The 20,128-nt window shown below is 48.3% G+C and overlaps 1 protein-coding gene across 1 annotated transcript in view; it reads right to left on the bottom strand.

Annotated features, from left to right (window-relative positions):
• Positions 1–293: 293 nt before the first annotated feature.
• The window catches only part of LOC310770827 (protein O-GlcNAcase-like), a gene marked incomplete at both ends in the record, with an annotated part of 51,402 nt that continues 31,567 nt past the window's right edge, over positions 294–20,128 (bottom strand). Inside the window, 8 exons of the mRNA XM_083663538.1 lie at positions 294–430; positions 1,208–1,367; positions 1,475–1,667; positions 3,564–3,655; positions 3,929–4,103; positions 13,500–13,678; positions 15,420–15,623; positions 16,157–16,402. Coding sequence (XP_083519664.1) covers positions 294–430; positions 1,208–1,367; positions 1,475–1,667; positions 3,564–3,655; positions 3,929–4,103; positions 13,500–13,678; positions 15,420–15,623; positions 16,157–16,402 — 1,386 coding nt within the window. The remainder of the gene's footprint in view (positions 431–1,207; positions 1,368–1,474; positions 1,668–3,563; positions 3,656–3,928; positions 4,104–13,499; positions 13,679–15,419; positions 15,624–16,156; positions 16,403–20,128) is intronic.

The following is a 20,128-nucleotide window of genomic DNA, read 5'->3' as shown; positions in this document are numbered from 1 at the left end:
ATCGAGACTACAGATCACGTCTTGGCCCTTTAAAGCTTTTGGATTCTCTGAATCCAACAGCACTGGGGGAAACTGTGCAACTGCTGTGCTTCTGTACACAATCTTAAAAACAGGTTCTCTCGGGGCTAGCCCAGATGCTAACGTAGTATAAAATCATCGTGGACGTTTGTCTCATGACGGTAGCAAACATGTTCATCAGCCTCGACGTCGACTGCTGACTGCTGCTTGCTCTCTCTCTCTCTCTCTCTCTCGGGTCTGTTTGGAGCGGGTTGTTGTTATCAGTGCACACTTCCTCATAGGCTGCGTCCCATAAGGATGACATCTTTGGGAAAGCCCTCCATCTTGGCGACCTCAAAGCAGCCCAGCTTACTGTAGAAGTCCAACATCCTCTTATCGCTTTGACGCACCTCGCAGAACGCGCCGTGCGACCCTGGAAGTGAAAGACAAAAAAAACTGACGGAAACAAACGCCAGTCAGCAAAAGAGGGTGGGCAGAGGGATTTTAACACTGGCATCAATTCCAGTTACTGACTCAGTGGCCATTTTCAAAAAGAAAAATATGTAATAAAACATATCTATCTAATTGATTCCGGTTGATCTCTCTCTTCGTCTTGCTCACACACGCTTCCTGTAGTTGTAGTAATAAGTAGTAGCAACAATGGTACATTGCCTTTACATATTGAAACAGGCAGATACAGAGGGACGGCGGAGGAGGATAGGATTTGTGAATATTGTGAGTTGAAGGAAGTGGAGAATGAATTTCATTTTATTTTGTATTGCCCATTGTATCATGACTTACGAGAGATACTATTTAAAAAAGTTCACTCCCCTGAGCTAAACTTGTTAGATTTTGAAGAAGGTGCCATACTTGAATTTCTCTTTGACAACATCTTTGCTTTTTCCGAATACATTTCTCATGCGTGGGATAGGAGGAAAAAGATGACATATGATAGATAATTCATATATTTTACTTACTACACATTGTAGTTAAATCGGTGTTTTGCTGTTCATGCCGCGTGTGCTGTGTGTGTGTTTGTATGGTTTTGTATTGTTTATGCACCGGAATCGATATGGTAATTACTTTATGTTGATGTGTCTGATAATCCCATGTGGGATGGGTCATGTAATTTGTCCTGACACGTAAATAAAACTTTCATTCATTCATTCATTCAACAATGGTAAAAAGCAGCAGCAGTAGTGCTCATTACCGTTGGCCTTGATGGAAGACAGCAGACAGCCCATCATGCTTTTAGCCACACTGGGGTCAGTGACCTGGGCGTGGATGTCGACCTTGATGAGAGAGGGGAAGTTGGAGAGGAACGACTCTGGAAGACAATCGTCCTCTTCGTGGAAACTCAGCATCATCTTCTACAAGGAGGACAGATAAGACAAGAGATCGTCATGTCCAACTGAATAATGGCGTGAATTCAAGAGTATGAAGACGATGAGGTAAGAGAGGTGCATTTGGAGTCTACCTCAGCGTCTGAGAGGTCCTTCTCACAGTCCGGTTTGAGGTATTTCTCTTGCATGAAGGGGATCCAGTTCAACTTGCACTTCTTGAGGAAGGGCCGGACGTCCACGGTACCGAGAGCGTAACCGCAGATCCCTTCCTCGTCTTCGAGCACAAAGCCGTAGTTTGGACTCAAAGTCAGGAAACCTCCTACTAACCTGTCGACACATAGTGAACATTTAGTCAGCCATATTGATTTGCACTGCAGAGAAAAGCTGCAGGCGAGGCTCTGGTGAGCAGCTACTGTGGACCAGTGTTGTAGTGCTCGAGTCCAGGACTCGGACTCGGGACTGATTTGACTCGACTTGTACTTGAGCAGTGAGCACTGATGACTCGGACTTGGGGTCGAGCATTCATGCATTTGAACTCGGGAGTTGGTGACTCGGATGTGTTGATAGAGCCTTTTTTTATATATACTGTAAATACCTCCGCCACAGAGTTGGTGGAGGTATGTACCCTACCGAGTGCCCTCTAGTTGTTTTTGCTATTGTTTTGTAATAGGCCCTAATAATTTGACTCAAACTCGACTGTCTCTTTTTTGGTGATCAGGACTTGAGCACTGGGGACTCAAGACTCGATTTGGCCTTGAGATATAGTGACGTGACAACAACACTGCTGTGAACATTTTAGGGCTGCAACTAACGATTATTTTGATAATCGATTAATCGGTAGGGTTAGTTGTCGATTAATCGATTAATCGGATTAAAAAATGCACTGATATTGTTTCCATCCGTTTATTGAAAAACAACTTTTTTTTTGTTAAACAAAAACTCACCGGGCTTTGCTACATCAAATAGCTTTGACAGGGCATGAACGAATACAAAATACATACAAATGTATGGTGTAAGTGCAAAAGATATCTTCATATCTTCTTAAATAAAGTGCTTTAACGCAGTGGTTCTCAACTGGTGTAGCCTCAGGACCCACTATTTTCCTTGTCATGAAGTCGCGACCCAAATTTCGGATTTTTTTTGAACCACTCAAATTAATTGCACAAAAAATAGCGCATTAATTTAATACACAATGCCTTCATGCACTGTTATAAACTTCAAATGAACAAAAAAGTGCAACAGAAGTGCAACTAGGGCTAAAAACCAATTGAAATAAGGCAGACTTGAATTACAGGCCTATATGTTTTTAAATTTAAACAAGTCAAACTGGTCATGCTCAGAAAGTCTTATTTGAACTGTACGAAATATGAAATAAAATGCAGACTTATCTTGAATTACATGCCTATATGTTTTTAAACAAGTTAATAATAATAATAATAATAATAATAAAACAAGTTAACCTGGTCATGCTAATCCAGTTTCAATAGTCTGAATTTAACTAATATGAAATAAAAAGGAATCACAGGCAGGCTATATAATAATATATAAACCTACCTGTTCTCCCAAGCCTACAACCTCCCCTACCCCTGACCACCTCCTCCAAACCATAGCTCCAAACCATCACCCTCCCCCCCCCATCCTCCCCCCTCTTCCTCCCTCCTGTTATCTTCCTCCCCTCTGCTTCTCCATACTACCTTGCCCTGAACCGCCACTGTCATCTGTATCTGTTCCCTGTAACTGTTGCCTGTTACTTGTATCTGTTGCCTGTTTTGTTCCCTGTTGCTTGTCTCTTGTTCTCTGTTAAGCGTCTTTGGGTCTGGAAAAGCGCTATATAAAATAAATGAATTATTATTATTATATGATTTTTAGTTAAACTGGTCATAACTTTTAATTAAACTGGGGCCATGCTAATCCAGTTTCAATCATCTGAATTGAACTAAAATTAAATATGAAATTAAAAGGCAGACTTCTCTTGAATTACAGGCAGAGCATATGCTTCAGCTTGTTAAACAAGTAGAACTGGTCAGGCTAATCCAGTTTCAATAATCTGAATTTAACTCAAATGAAATATGGAAAAAAAAAAAAAAAAATTGCCAAAAGGGCAACGAATCGATAATCAAATTCGTTGCCAACGAATTTAATAATCGATTTTAATCGATTTAATCGATTAGTTGTTGCAGCCCTAGAACATTTACTAGTCTAGAATATAACTGCATATCTTACCGGTCTCCTATGAGGTCAGGATCCTGCTCAGGGAAAGGAAGTTCTTCGATTCCTTCAGAGTACATCTCTTTGCAGATTTTATAGACAGATGTCTGCAAAAAGACAGACACAACGTATATATAATAATTGAACCCATTATGGCCTCCAACAGTGCATCTAACGTCAGATTAGCCAAGCCCAGAAAATGCTACATCAAGAAGCTAGCTAAAGCTCTCTTTATTCAGCACATACATCTGACGACATACTTTCAGCAATCATACATGTAAATCATGCAGTGCTTCTAAGCATTTCTGCTTTGTGATACTCAAAAACAAAGGAACCCCCCCCCCCACACACACACACACACAAACACCCGCATATCTCACCTGATCTCTGGGGAAGTATGGCCTTATGGAATAGATTTTGGAGGTTGGCGTTGAGGGTGGAGGTTGGTAGAAAAGATCATTTGCCCCATCTATTGGTAACAATCGCTGTGGGGAATCAAAACAGAGCGGTTCAGTTTCCAGGTGAGCAGGTGTTGTGCTGGCCTTGGCTGACTGCCTCACAGCCTATTTGCTGCAGTTGAGCTACTATCAGACCAAGGGGAAACTGGGGAAAACGGTCGCTCTGGACTGAGAAATATTGTAAAAAAAAAAAAAAAAAAAAAAATCATCATATACAGATGTAACATAAAATGACCCATGTCCCTTGTTGATCTGACAGTGGACCACAGCAGCAAACATCACACAACACCTTTCTGACTTTTGCTAAAAGAACAGAGGACAACAGGCAATCCACATTTCTTTGTCAAATCAAATGAATGAAAATGAGGGTAGCGCTTTGGTCTGAGTAAGGCTTTTCCTGGCTGAAGGAGATGCTCCTTTCCCTTTTGTTAAAGCATCACAATAGATTTCGCTGCGCAGGTGGCAGGACCCCCCTGTTGAGAAAAGTCATGATGCGTGCGCAGAGAAGACAGAGAGAACTCCAGGAACAAAGCCAAAGAGGTCAATGGAATAAGACTTATCAGAGATCATTCCCTCATAGCGGATCGATCGATCGATCGATCGATCGCCACTAATGAGTCTTGCTACTCTCCAAAGTTGGAGATATTAATTTTTAGTGCTGGTACAATTAGTGTGTTTGTTTGTTCATAGAGTTTTCCACTTGTGAACACGCTTGCGTTCTCGCTGGCGCGGTGCGATGCGCGTGCTTGCGCGTGCAAAGGGTTGGGGGGGGAGGGGGGTTTGTGTGTGTGTGCTGTGCTTTCCTGCAAAGAAATGAGATGTCATGCTAGCTTGCGCTGTTGTGTGTGCTACGGAAAAGCAGCATCTCCTTTTGGGCAGCCGCTGAAAGAAATCCAAATAGAAAAGTCCGTTAGAAAATGCGGCGCCAAAAACATTGGCTGTAACCTCTCTTTTTGTGTGGATGGATTTAAGCAACTAAAGCTTACGTGTGCAACTCAGGGGAAATCTAATCTAATTTAGGCTTAATGCATTTTTTTGTAATACTTTTTCGTATTGTAGCATTGCGGTGTGGCTAACAAGCTAGCAGAAAGTAGGCAGGAGACAGACATTCACTTTAGCTCAGCCGAGCGTATTTAATACCTGCCGCAGCGTACAGTCTAACCCCGGAGTTGGAGGTGTGCCGGGCGAACGTGACAGCTGGCCGGTAGCTGTCGTTAGCGTCAGACCCGCTTCTATCAGCTCACTTCCAGTTCAGCAGCTAACGTAGTGACATGCTCTACTGTCAGACCGGTCACAACATCCTGGAGTCCCACTCTAACTCTTCCCCGTATTTCCAACCCCGTTCCTATCCGGCCAATACCCATACGGACACACCTCCCTCCAAACAGAACCTCCGAACACAGTAACGTCCTTCCCACTCCTCCCCAATTCCCCAAGTCCATCTCCCCGCGTTACACAGCCCCCCCCTTTTAATACTCCTCGCCCCCGAGGAGATCCACCTCATAGTCCCCTAAACGCGGGGGAGGCCTCCTCCTTCTCCTGGGCCTGGCCCTCCTTGAAGTTCCCTCCCCCCCAGTGTCCACTTCCCCCGTCCCCGCTCCCAGACCCGTACTCGGACTGTCCACTTGCAACGGCTCCGGGGCCGCTTGCAGACCCCCCGGGGACTGTTGAGGCGCCAGTTGACCCCCCTCCCCCGGTGATTGTGGCGGCGTCCTGTTTGGCCTCCCATCAGCAGCCTGGCCCGTCCCTCGGTACGGTGCCAGACGATCGCGGTGCAGCACCACCACCCGCCCCCGCGGAGCCATCTTCGTCCTGTAGGTCACCTCCCCCATCCGTTCCAACACACAGCACGGCCCGACCCAGTGGCTTTGCAACTTGGGTGATTTCCCCTTCGTCCTCTTCGGCCCATATACCCACACTAAGTCCCCTGCCCGGAAATGCGTTCCCTTAGTGTGCAGGTCATATCCTCTCTTCTGCCGCACTCCAGCCATCTCCGCTTGCTTCCTAGCAAACTCGTGCGCCACTTCCAATCTCCCCTTCAGCTGAGACGCATACTCCACGCCTGCGGGCACCTGAGGCGCGTCCGGCGGCTGTCCATATGCCAACGCTGGCGGCGTTCTGAGTTCTCTCCCCAGCATCAGCAGGGCGGGGGTACATCCTGTAGTCTCCTGGGTTACCGAGCGACATGCCAGAAGGACCAGCGGCAGCTGTAAGTCCCAGTCTTTCTGATCTTTAGACACCACCAGGGCCAGCTGTACCCCCAGGGTGCGATTGAACCTTTCCACCAACCCGTCGCTCTGAGGGTGGAGTGGTGTCGTACGGGTCTTGTGTATGGACAACTGTCTGCACATCTCTGCAAACAGTTTCGCCTCAAAATTCCTCCCTTGATCCGAGTGTAGCTCAGTGGGGACCCCGAACCGGCTGAACATCCCTTCAATCAGCACTTCACATACTGTAGCTGCCTCCTGATCAGGAACAGCATAGGCTTCGGGCCATTTTGTGAAATAGTCCATTGCCACTACAACGAACCGGCTACCCCGCGGGGTGCGAGGGAAAGGCCCGAGCACATCCACGGCCACTCTGTCCATAGGGGCCCCCACCTGATACTGCTGTAATGGAGCTCTGCTTCGTCCCGTGGGACCTTTGCGGGCCACACAGGGGTCACATTTCTGGCAGTATGCCTGCACATCCCTCCTGCAAGTGCTCCAATAGAATGTCTCTCTGACCTTATTGAGCGTTTTGTTCTCCCCGAAGTGTCCCACCCCCGGACGGCCGTGACTGAACTGCAGCACTTCTTCCTGCCGGCCCTTAGGCACCACCACCTGCCATTTCTCCCGGCCCGAACTCGGCTCCTTCCACCGCCTGCAGAGCACACCATCCTTCAGCGCCAACCCCTCCCATTGTGACCACAGCCCCCGTAATGAAGGACCTGCGGCTGCAATGTCGGGCCACTCTGGTCTCCGATTCTCCGCCAACCACCCCAGCACCACCCTCAGTTCCGGATCAGCGTCCTGTTCCCCGGCCCAGTGTATCGGGTCGTCGAGCCGCAGAGCCATACAGAGTTCTGCTCTCCCCTCCCTTGCATCCGCACGATTGCAGTGAGAGCAGTCGGTCCCGCACGGCCGTCTCGAGAGCCCATCTGCGTTGGTATGGACGGTTCCTCTTCTGTGCTCAATAGAGAAGTTGTACTCCTGCAGCTTCTCTATCCACCTCGCCACTTGTCCCTCCGGCTCCTTGAAGGACATGAGCCACTTGAGCGATGCGTGGTCTGTCCGAACCGTGAAGTGGATCCCACACAAGTAGTACTTGAAATGCTTCACTGCGTCCACCACTGCCAGCAGCTCTCTCCGGGTCACACAGTAGTTCCTCTCTGCCTTATTGAATGCCCTGCTGTAATAAGCGATCACTCGTTCCCCCTCAGGGGTGACCTGGGCGAGCACCGCTCCCAGGGCATCTCTGCTCGCATCTGTATCCAACAGATACTCTCCATCAGGATCCGGAGTCGTCAGCACTGGGGATTGACACAGAGCGGCCTTGAGTGCGTCGAATGCCTGCTGTTGCTCGGGGCCCCAAGTGAAGCGTACATGATCCTTGGTCAGGAAATTTAGGGGCGCCGCCACCGTCGAGAACCCCGGAATAAATCGTCTGTAGTAGGCCGCCAGACCCACAAACGACTTAACCTCTGATACACTTGTTGGCATTGGCCAGTCCCGAACCGCAGAAGTCTTCTTCTCCACTGTACTCACTCCCTCCCCGCTCAGCTTGTGGCCGAGGAAGATGAGCTCTCTGCGCAGGAACTTGCATTTCCCCGGGTTCAATTTTAACCCCGCCTGCTGTATCTTGGAGAAGGCCAGGCGAAGCGCCCCCAGAGCGGTGTGGAAGTCCGGTCCGTGTATCAGGACATCATCAAGGTAGATCTCTCTGTTCTGTGCGGGCACCTCAGCCAAAACTCTGTCCATAAGTCTTTCAAAGGTCGCTGGCGCGTTGCACAGCCCGAAAGGCATCACTGTGAATTGCCATAATCCCGAGCCTGTGGTGAAAGCTGTCTTGGGCCGGGCAGCAGCTGACAGTGGCACCTGCCAGTATCCGCTCTTTAGGTCCAACGACGAGAACCAAGCGGAGCCCCTGATTCCATCCAGTGCATCGTCGACTCGGGGTGGGGGGTAGGAGTCTTTGACGGTCACGTCATTCACTGGCCGGAAATCCACACAGAAACGCAAATCATCCACATCTTTCTTTGGCACCATGACTACCGGTGAGACCCATGCGCTGTTTGAGGGCTCAATCACTCCAGCCGCCCGCATTTCCTCCAAACACTTTTGTGCTGCTGCCTGTCTTTTCAGCGGGATACGTCGCGGCCGCTGTCTGATGGGGTGAGCCTTGTCCGTGTCTATGTCGTGCTCAATCAATTGCGTCCGGCCCAAGTCTGTGGGGGAGGTGGAGAAAACGGACCGATACTCCCAGAGCACATCGTGCAACTGCCGCTGCTCCATCTCCGAGAGTCCCTCTCTGTTCTGTTCCCACATTGTCTTTACGGCTTCCTCCCGGGGGTCGGGAGTGGGGGAAACCACCGCTCCGCACACGGCCACTGTCTCAGCCGCAGGAACTCCAATCGGTCGGTGCCTCCGCTGGGGTAGGGCCTCCCATGAGGGCTCTGCAGGGGTCTCCTCTTCTGGAGGGGACATATTGAGCCCCCCCTCATGTGTTTGGTCCCTCATCAGAGCATCGTGCTCCCCCACCGGCTGCAACGGCCTTTCCTTTATATCCGCTACGTGCTCTGTCTGTGCTTCCCCCGGACACGCCCCCATTGAGGCTGACTCTCTTAAATCCCCGTCATCCCCCGTTTCTGCGTCCCGGGCCCCCCCCCACAACATAGGCAGTGGTGTGCCGCCTTTAAATGTCACTGTCCCCCGTGGCCAATCTACCACCCCCCCATTAACCTTCATGAAATCAAACCCCAGAATGCACTGTTCACGGATATCGGCCACCCACATGCGACATGGAAAACTCTGTTCCCCTACCTGCACCACCACTGCATGCTGACCCAGTGTGAGAGCCCTGTCCCCCGTCGCTGTGAGGAAGGGGCGGACATTAGGATTCACTTGCAGCTCCTCCCCTAAAAGATCTGTGCGAATGAATGTTCCCGAAGACCCGGAGTCCACTAAGGCCATAACATGCCTCCCGTTGATTGAAGCCTTCACCCTTGCTACTTCAGGCCCTTGAGGGGCCCCTGTGCACTCTTCAGCCAGACAGTTGTTAAGGCCCGGCGACGGCAGAGAATGTGTCAGGTCCGGGGCGGAGTAACCTCTTCCTACTCCGCCCCCCTCTCGTTTCCCGGCGGGTGCTCCCGCTGGAGTCTGGAGTCCATGGCTAAGGGGCAGCTGTATTGGATGTGCCCCTTCTCACCACATCTATAACAGACACGGTCCTGTGCCTCTGTCCAGCCACGCTGCGATTCTCCGTCCGTTCTGGGGTTTTGAGGGAACTGTGCCTGTGCAGAGGGTCTAGCTGGGGGAAACAGTGATTCTCCGTCCGTCCTGAGGGCTTGAGGGAACCGTGCCTGTGCAGGGGGTCTAGCAGGGAAAAACTGTGATTCTCCGTCCGTCCTGAGGCTTTTAGGGAACCGTGCCTGTGCAGGGGGTCTAGGTGGGGGCAACTGCTGGGGTCTCCTAACCCGTCCTTCAGTGAGTACCTGCTCCACTTCCTGTGCGCGCTCCAATGCGCTATCCCACGAGAGAGGGTTGCTGAGGCGAACCTGCTCCCGCAGTCTGTCAGGGGTCAGTCCACTGATAAAAGCCTCTTTGGCTAGGATGAAACGGTGTTCCTCGCTGAACTCTGGGAATGCCTTACGGGCCAGGTGGCGTAGATCAGCTGCATACACGCCCAGCCTCTCTCCATCCCCGCGTCTCCTCTCGTTGAACTGTTGGCGGGCAGCAGATTTGGATGTAGGCTCCCCAAACTGTCGCTCTATTGCCTTCGCTATTGCCTGGGGGTTGGCCAACTCCGTCTCAGAGAGATCCAACAGGACCCGTCTCCCCTCCCCCTCCAGGGCTGCAGCCAACTGAACCGCGCTCTCAGCCTCGCTCCACCGGTTAGCCCTGGCTATGAGCCGGAATTGTGTCCAGTATGTCTCCCACCCCGGACCACCATCATAACGACCCACTCTCACTGTGTCCCCCCCCCGATAGGGCGCTGCGGCGGTGGCCGGAATTATCCCGGCCAGAGCCCCCGCCAGCGCACTGGTGAATGCACTAGTCAACATCGTAGTGTTGTCTGTCTGCCCGTTGTGGGAACAGGCAGGCTGGTTAGGCGGAGGAACGGTGTAGCTCATATTGACAGTCTCAGGGCCCCCAGCTCGGCTAACAACCGGGCTATAAAACACAGGCTGCACGGGTGTGCTGTGAATATTAAAGCCGCCAGGCCTCCCCCCCGCACCATATCTCACCCCCCCCGAATGTCCAAACATACCCCCCTCATGTCCATTCTCTGCATCCCCGTTATCATTCGCTCGAGAAGCTCCTCTCCGCTCCCCTACCTCCACACTCCACCCCTCTGCACGTAGCTCCTCCGTCCATTCCTCCTCTTCACCCCGCTCCAGGCCAGCCGGCCGTGATGCATCCAGCAGCTTCACTCTGGGTTCTGGTTGAACAGATGACGGTACTCCATATCCCGCCATGCTTTCTTCTCTCCTCTTCTATCTCCTCTTCTTCTCTTTGCTTATATTTATTATCTTCGTTTTTATTTTTATTTTATTTTATTATTTTTTCTTTCCTTCTTCCTCTTTCACCCTCTCTCAGCCACTGGTTGCGTGGCCAGGGAAGAGAAAAAAAAATCACGCCTCGTTCTTTCTCCTCCAATTTACTGATACTTTCTTTTTCTTCCTCTCTTTTCTTTCTTTCTTCTTAAATGTTCGTTATTCTTTAACACTCCCTCCTCCTTATCTGCTTTCTGTTAGCCACAGGCGACGTGTGTAAAAAAATCCACACTTCTGGCACCAATGTAGCATTGCGGTGTGGCTAACAAGCTAGCAGAAAGTAGGCAGGAGACAGACATTCACTTTAGCTCAGCCGAGCGTATTTAATACCTGCCGCAGCGTACAGTCTAACCCCGGAGTTGGAGGTGTGCCGGGCGAACGTGACAGCTGGCCGGTAGCTGTCGTTAGCGTCAGACCCGCTTCTATCAGCTCACTTCCAGTTCAGCAGCTAACGTAGTGACATGCTCTACTGTCAGACCGGTCACAACATCCTCGAGTCCCACTCTAACTCTTCCCCGTATTTCCAACCCCGTTCCTATCCGGCCAATACCCATACGGACACACCTCCCTCCAAACAGAACCTCCGAACACAGTAACGTCCTTCCCACTCCTCCCCAATTCCCCAAGTCCATCTCCCCGCGTTACAGTATGTTTAAAATAATCACTTAAAAACAAATGACTTTTTACCCTATGCTTTAGTTTACTAATATGTCAATGAAAAAGTGTCAGGACAAAAAAGCTTCATAATTATGTTATGATGGTCTTGCAAGAATCTAGCTCATTCATGCAGAGGGACAATGACCAAAGAGAGGGCGCCATTTTAACACCATATAAGGACATAATGGGTGTGCCTTGATGTTTCAGTAAGTGCAAGTTGCTTCAGTTGAAGAGCATCAATATTGAGCAGGATGGTGGATATCGGAAGCCAAAAGCACACAACTCAAAGTCTAAAGCTGTAAGCTTCAGCTGCCATCACCCCACTCATCTCACCCACTCGTGTGAAGTCACATTGTCATGGTGTCTGCCTCGTCACATGACCAGGGAGCATGGTGTCTGCCTCGTCACATGACCAGGGAGCATGCGTCATCCAACCAGGAAGACAGAATGAGAGGTTAGTATGATGATCACCCCTTGTATCAGGAGGCCTCTCTCATCTTCTCATGCAAAGCCACGACCAGGACAGCCCAGAGATGGGTTGTTACGCTGCAGGGGACCCAGCCTGGGTAGGAGGATATCTAAAACACTTGGGTTCATTGTGACTACGTATAGTAGTGCTGCTGCTAGCAAAGTTACAGCAGCTGCTTGTCACAAATTCTCTACAGCTACAAAGGTGGAATGGCTGTGTAACAGTGGTGACGGGGACGCCCTGTCATGTGACCAGACAAATGCAGCGCGCGCGGGTATGACACCTAGCACTGTTGCTTTCAAGTATCAACCTGACCCTAATGCCTTAAGACACTTCCTCTGATGAGAGCTGGCACAGCACAGCACACAAGATGCACCCACAGGGGGGAGGAACTCAGAACTGGCTTCCCTCAGCATTCCCAAGTGAAATAAGGGACTAACAATTAATTGCTTCTCAGTGGATACTTCCAAATGAATGATCTACCAAGCCTGCTTAGTCTTCTCGATGCAGTCACCGTTAGGCAGCAGACTTACAACTCTTGGTCTTGCTTGGTCCAACCAAACATCTGTGCTAGGCTTAGCACACTGACCATAACTATTCACCTTATGTAGCCACGCCCATTGTGTGACCGGTTGTGTGGTCGTGTGATGACTTCCGGCAAAGAAAGAGAAAAAGAAAAATGACGGCTGCTCCAATATCATCTAACTCTGAATTAACTAATAATTTAGCCAATTGTATGTAATATACAAAATAAAAGCAAACGGCAATGTCTAAGAAAGCAAAGCCATGTAACTGGCTCGTTAATTCTCGCATTCCAGGGAATTACGTTAACGTCTGCGGGTCTTATTGACGTTAGTGGCTCGAGCTGCGCTCGGAGGAGAGAAAACTATCTGAAGCTTTCTTTGTTGGAGTCCAGGTATGTTTTACAAGAAAGTGCTCGTCATTGTCGACGATAACGTTATCTGACCTGGTTAACAGTGGATACTCCGCTTGCTTGCTGTGGACCGAGCTCAAGGTAGTAGGCTACGTTCTTTGTTTTACCCCCTGCACTGTCCGCTACAAACACAACTCTCTTCTTCTGACGTTCTTTTGGAAGTGTTAACACGACCCGGAAGAATTTGGCCCGCCCCCCGCGCCTGAACATAAGGTGAATAGAGTTAAAGCTATCTGTGAGAAGAATGACGATCATGTGTCACGGTCAAATGTCAAAAGCCAGGTGTGAGTTCTCCTGAGTAGGTGCATCGGGGCTGGTCTGAGCCATCTCTACTGTATGAGCCTACTGATAGAAACAAATGACAAGTTAGAGAGAAGCTGTCAGAGAGAAACATTTGGGAGTTAAGACTTATCACTCAAAGCTAAATCGCTGCGCAGAATGTGACTTCATCCGGAGGGGAGCCGTGTTCTTTAGATATTTTGAATATCATAAATATCCATAATAATAACAAGAAATAGCGATATGGTGATGTTGTGTGTGACTGTCTCTGAGACTGACTATGGTCAGTATTCCCAGATCCAATCACACTATTGCTATACTTCTAATGTGTAGGGGGTAAATAAGGGCCCTGTGTTCTCATGTGTAGGGGGGGGTAAGGGCCCTGTGTTCCTGCTCATACATACCAAGCCACTGGACAAAAGACTTGACCAGAGAAATGATGCTCTTGATGCCCCAGATGTACGTGTACAGGTCGTACAGGATGCTCCGGTTGGGCGAGTTGGTCAGACTTGTGAACATGTGGATGACGGAGCAGCAGATCTCCTCAAACTGCTCGGCCCTAGATTGCCACTCTGCCACCTGCGGCACAAAACAGTGATTGGAAATGAGGGGAAAAGTTGTGGAAAAAAACAGTTGGAATACGAGTACATGTAAATAACGGGCGACAGAGGGACAACGGTCTAATCCGGTGATTCCCAAAGTGTGGCCCGTGGAGGTACTGCCTGGAAAGCCATCCTGGATCCTATGAAACTAGAAGACATCCATTGGCACCGACCATGTCCTGCTAGCTTGTCGGGAAGAGGGATAAATAACGCTGCAAATGTAGGCTAAATCTTGGTGAGGGAAAAACTATTTCAAAGGGGTCCCTTGACCTCTCACCTCCAAGATATCCGAATGAAAATGGGTTCCAATGAGTCTCCTGTTTACAGATAAGGTAGCATTTTTCACAGCATTCATAGCTTGTGGACTGATTTTTTTTTCCCCTGTACAGTTTTCTCAACAAATGTGTTCTGATGAGTAAGCGAGGAGAAAATGTTGGCAATCTGGCTTTTGGGTATTTTGTCAAATGTTTTATGTGGATGGATTATTAATTTCAAGTTCACATGTCATGCTCGTTTTTTTAGATTTTTTTTTTTTGCCTTTTTGCCTTTATTAGATAGGACAGTGGGCAGACATAAAAGGTAGGGAGAGAGAGAGGGGATGACATGCGGCAAAGGACCTCGGGTCGGATTCGAACGCGCGTCGGTCGCGCGAAAGACCGAACCTCCGTGGTACACGTGCTACCAGGTGAGCCTCAAAAGCACGTTCACATGCTCTGTTAACAGAATAAAAAAATATCGGGATATAGTTCATCTGAAGTCTCGTGTGTTGATCAGAGTTGTGATTAAAAGGGTTGGGTGGGCCCCGGAAGATTTTCACATTTCAAAGTGGGCCGTGGCATTCTTACGTGGCTGGGCTTAATGGCTGGGCTAATCTATTTACCCAATACACAGTTACTACAACATGAAGCTCGTTATGTTTCATCTCCCGCCACAAGCACACCACCCAATGGGCAGTATATTGTAGTGCCTAGCACCATCCCCAGGCCTGAATAAGTTCCTTGTCAATAATGGAACAGTTCTAGCAATTCGCTTGGGAAGTTCTTGGTTATCTGGGACCCGTTTCTGGCCTATTTGGTCGAGGTTAATAGCGATACGTGACTCGCCTAACTGACCTCTCATGGACCCTTTACGTGGGATCCCACGGATCTTGCAGGCACATAGGCACCTTACGCGGCTGGTAGTGCCAAGCTGTAGTATTGGAATGTGAATTATATGTTTGTTTTTCTTTCTTTCTGTGTCTGAGCCTTTTGTTCTTCACGTTTTGAAAATTGCAAAATAAAATATTAAAAAAATATATATGTAAGGGATAATGTATATTGAGGCGGTGATTACGGGGGAAATAATGACCGACAGGTGATGATTGAGCCCGACGCGCAGCGGAGGGCTTAATATTCACCTGAAGGTCATTATTTCTGACAAAAATAATTATTCAAATAGATTTTTTAATAGCGTTTTCAACGACAAAGCGGTTTCATTCGTAATTGGCACACAAGACACCACAGCTGCAACTGGTTGGCCTAATTAGTAGTGTTTGCTGACAAAAAGCTCTTATCAACTGATTAATCCAGGTGTGGCAGAGCAGCGGTCGTTTGTTGAGAAATAATGACCGGTGAATCTTGTTGATTGTCTGATTGACCAATCAGAATCGAGTATTCAAGAGAGCCGTGTTCTAAAATAATGTAACAGTTCTCTCAGGGAGGGATGAGGCTCAAACCCACCTTCTCTGGCTCCTCGCCCTCACAGTTGACACTGACGATGCTGCTGTTGGCCCTCAGCCAGTTGAACTCCTTCAACATGTGCACGGCCTTGGGTCCGTGCTCGTAGGGCAGGTAGAAGAGCTCCGCCAGCAGACCCAGGTCCTCCAGCGTGAGGGGCTCTGCTGTGAACAGGGGCTTCTCATCGGGCCCAGGAACAAACAGATCCTGAGGAAACTAAAAAAACAAGCCATCGTGGGACTTTCTAGCAGAAAGGCGTTTTTGTATTCAACTGCAGTGGATGCACACATGGGTGGGGAATCACCAGGTGTCCAACAACACGATATTATCACGATACTGAGTACTGCAATATTGTGATATATTGTGATTTATTATCTTTTGTCGACTGCAAATTATGTCACGAAAGGAAAACCTTGTGTCAACATCTCTTTTATCTAAGATAAAGTTTCCAGTCTGTTCATCTCACTTCAATCATTGTTATTGCAACAAAATTGCCATGCAGACAGACTGACCAACACGTCATAAATGTTGCATGCACCTGATAATTTAAATGATAAAATATTGCAATACTTGGCATTCGTGCGATACAATATATTGCAGCACAAAATATCACGATACTATGCTGTATCGATGGGTTGGACCTGGGGCCCAAGTGCAGCATTGGGCAGGAGAAAGGAAGCATTGGCGTTCTGTGCTATCATGCACGAAGAGGATGAAGTCACTAAGTATGCTGTTTGAGGCTGTTTGAGCAGCTCATCTGTTTGCATGGGAGCGATATCACTTCCACAGTCTTCCTGGATGCACTCCTCAGGAGACTTGAACTCTGCCAGGCTCTCCTTGTCTGTATCCATGGGCTTGAGGTCCTCAGCCATCTTGTCGGCCAGGATGACAACGTGTTTGCCCTCTGCGTCAGCCTCGGCTTCTGTCTCGTCCAGCTTCTCCACCACCATCTCCATGGGTTCCTCATCGGAATCTTTCTTCTCCACCTCCACAACAGACGGGAACAATGTCAAAAATAATTCTCATAACCTTTTCCACAGATGCACACAGAAAAGATTTTGTCGAGACCCACAGCGCATGTGGGGTGGGGAGGGGATCCAGAAATTGGGGGGAGAAAGTCTCTTTTATTTATTTCCTATTATTAATTACATACTACCCAATAAAGAACAGACATTATTTGTAGCCATATGTTTTCTCAAGTGTAATATCACACAGGGACAGAGTGAACAATGTCACACCTGTCTGAGTAAGCAGAAGTTGCCTCTTGGTGAGCACAGTGCAGTGACTCTCTATGGGGTGTAGGGCTGCAACTAACGATTATTTTCATAATCGATTAATCTGACGATTATTTTCCCGATTAATCGATTAGTTGTTTGGTCTATAAAATGTCAGAAAATGGTAGCAAATGACGATCAGTGTTTCCCAAAGTCCAAGATGACATCCTCAAATGTCTTGTTTTGTCCACAACTCAAAGATAATATCAGTTTACTGTCATACAGGAGTAAAGAAATCAGAAAATATTCACATTTAACTCATTCTCTGCCAAGGACGTACCCGGACGTACTTTTAACAATGGCGTTCTGTGCCAAGGACGTACTCGGACGTACTTTCATATTTTGGTTGTTTACATTACATCAGACACTTTCCCAGCCTGTGACATTGTTTCAAGTCAAACTGATAAAAGGAACCCGCTAGTTTAGTATTTATAGTATAGTCACCCATTTAGCAGTAATCTATTTAGCAGTAGCTAGATGAAGAGAGGCGGTCGCCGGCGTGGCCGCAGCCGCAGCACTGCTGGGCGTCCTCAAGGCCCACACTTGGATTCCCCTGGGCCCAGTTCCAGCACGCACCGCGGTCCACGCCAGCGGACAATCGAAGAGACCATGGGGCTTCGTCGTCCCGTGCCCCTGCCCAGGGTCCAGATGGAGCCTGTGGTCGAAACAGAGTCCGACCCAGAGTTCTCGGATGGCGACGATGGCGAGGAAGACGCCGGTGTTTATTTTGTTGTTGCTCCACGACGGAGCGTCAGGGCGACGAAGGCTCCCCTTCACAGCGTTCTGATCCGTCTGACACAGATGAATCGGAGGAGGAGGGAATGGGTGCCACTTCGAGAGAGCGATGACGATGGTAAGAAATAGCCTATTTTTTGTATCGCGTTTGAGATGAAATGATCACACACAGCCGTCTGTGTCACATAAACATTTCAAAGTTTACAGCACTAACGTAGCTATTGTGTGATCTTCTGTGCTAAGTAACGTTAGTTATGAGAGGTAACGTGACAGCAGGTAACGTTACAGCACTCGTTATTCCTGTGTGTGTGTGTGTGTGTGTGTGTGTGAGAGAGAGAGAGAGAGAGTGTGTGAGTGTGACCACATAAGGGTTCATTGGTTCCATTTGTTTATGCTTTTATCAAGCTAAGCTAAAAATCCACATGGCAACTGTAAAAGTAAATTATTTATTTGATTTTGTGCACATATTTATCATACTTTGATATTTTGTGTTTTCAGACTCTGAGTCGATGGAGGCGCAGTCCAGTCCTAGTCCCAGTCCTGTGTGTAGTCCTACACCACCTATTTCGGAAAGACCATGTCTCGAAATAGGTTCCAACTTATTCTGAGGTTCTTCCATTTTACTGACAATACTGTAGCAAGGAGGCTGCGGCCAAGCCTCATTTGTCAAGAAACCCCAGGGGCCAGACTCTCTCTCTCTCTCTCTCTCTCTAGGCTCTTTCACACCGGCCTTGAAAGCCGAAAAATGCACGGAAAATAGGATTCGCGCCTCCGATGTGAAAGTCGTGAATGCGCTTTGGTGGACAATTGTTTTACGCCTTTTGTCCCGCGACGGGAGGTAGTAACAGTGCCGGGTTACCTGGCAACCCGCCTCCACTTGAAAGGTCGTCGCAGCGAGCCGGAAAAGGTGGGAATGGTCAGCTCATTCATAAAAAAATTACAGGGGAAATCACCTCATGTGATCAAGAAAAGTGCAGGAGTGAAAGTAAAAAAAGTAGCCTATACAATCATGACTGCAGGGACGCCAGGAGGAATGCTCCGTGCGGTTAGGCTTTATGCTCAAACGATGTTGACATTAGTAGGTAGGCTACAATTAACGGATATAATAATAAGCTTCAGAGGGCTATAGCTGTCTGTGGCGAGTTGGTCTGACTCAGACCAGGTTATTCCCTCTCGAAATCAGCTCTGTGCATTCCCTTACAAAAACTACTAACGTTATTAGTCATGTGCATTTATAGCCCATACTATTCCCCCGACGAACGTTATGCAGACTGCAGCTGTTTGATATGCGGGCGGTCGTGTATCGTTTCAATTTTAGTAGGACACCATATCGATCTGCCCGCCCACCTTGCGAGTGCGGCGGCGGAGCCCGTTTTGGCGAGTCCGCCCACCATGCGAGTGCACCTATCCTCTCCCAGCTCAGCGGACTAGGAGAAGGGAGGGAAGTATTGTTGTTGAATTAATTCGTTCATCATACAGTAGCCTAGGCTACACTAACCTATGAAAATATTTATTTGGGCTAGGAGGAGCTGGAAATCCCTCCGCTCGCCTTTCAATCCGGGAGCAGGGGATTTCACCTGAAAGTACACCACAGCACGGGAAAGTGGCCGTGCTGCTTGGCGCTGTGTGAAAGCAATTTCTGTGGCGAGGGTGCGAGCTTTGCGGGACTCCTAAACGGCAATTTTTGCGCGATCTGTGTGTGAAAGAGCCTTCTCTCTGTAGCCGCTCACTGGGCGGGATGGACCGACACAGCTCCCTCAAATACATTCTCTTATTTTTTATTTTTTTATTTGGGAAAACAAATACTGTATATGTCTGATGTGTCACTGAGGCAAAAAATAAAAGGCTCAAAAGAGAATTCTGCTTGAAACGGTGTCCTTCACTAAAAACCTCTTTTTCTCCTATTTCTCTTCCGAGGAGGGCATTTTTAGTGAAAACAAGCTAACTTCCACTGCTTGTAACTAAACAAGGAAACATGGTAGAGTTTCAGTTTTTTACAAGGGGTAAGAAGAGAGTCTCTGCTTTATTGTGAGATATGTTGTGTAATTTTATTCCTAGCACAGAATATTCTGTGGGTCCTGGAAGATCAGGAAATATGCTCAAAATCCTGGCACTGGGAGCACACAGACCGAAATGACCCTGGCAGAGAATGAGTTAAGAACCTGGAATCAGAGAATTTAGACCTTTTCTCTTAACACATTCACTGCCAGCCATTTTTTTTTTACTGTAGGTAGCTTCTGCCAAAGGTTTTTTTTGAGGATTCTGGCTCATCTTACAAGAGCCGAGGATTATTTTCTGCTTGGACTTTGTGAACACAAAATATCTAAAAAGTACTAATAGAATGTGTGCTTTCTCTGTCTAAAAGAGTTAGTTTGTAGAGTTAGTAGTTATGTAGATATTAGCCGTTGAGTACAGCATGGTTTCAGCGTCTGAGACAGAAAGCTGAGATAATCGCAGTTTTGTGAAATTCAATCAAACAGTCACTTTAACCATTTATTTTTGGCATCAGTAACACATAAGACATCTAAACAATATAGTTCTGAACAGTAATTTCCTCCATATCAGCACCCGCACCCCCTCTCCTTCAAACTCCTCCCTCCGTGGGCGTGTCTCTGGTGGCTTTCAGCAGCGTTTGTCACAAGCGAGTTTCTGCTGCCTGTCTGAGCAGTGAGCAGCCTCCCTCCCTGGCGAGTCTGGATGGGG

The sequence above is a fragment of the Poromitra crassiceps genome, assembly GCF_964638095.1.
Source record: "Poromitra crassiceps genome assembly, contig: HAP1_SCAFFOLD_238, whole genome shotgun sequence".
In the NCBI taxonomy this organism is placed as follows: domain Eukaryota; kingdom Metazoa; phylum Chordata; class Actinopteri; order Beryciformes; family Melamphaidae; genus Poromitra; species Poromitra crassiceps.
Note: the sequence above shows the minus strand (reverse complement) of the source record. Positions and strands in the feature narration are given on the sequence as shown.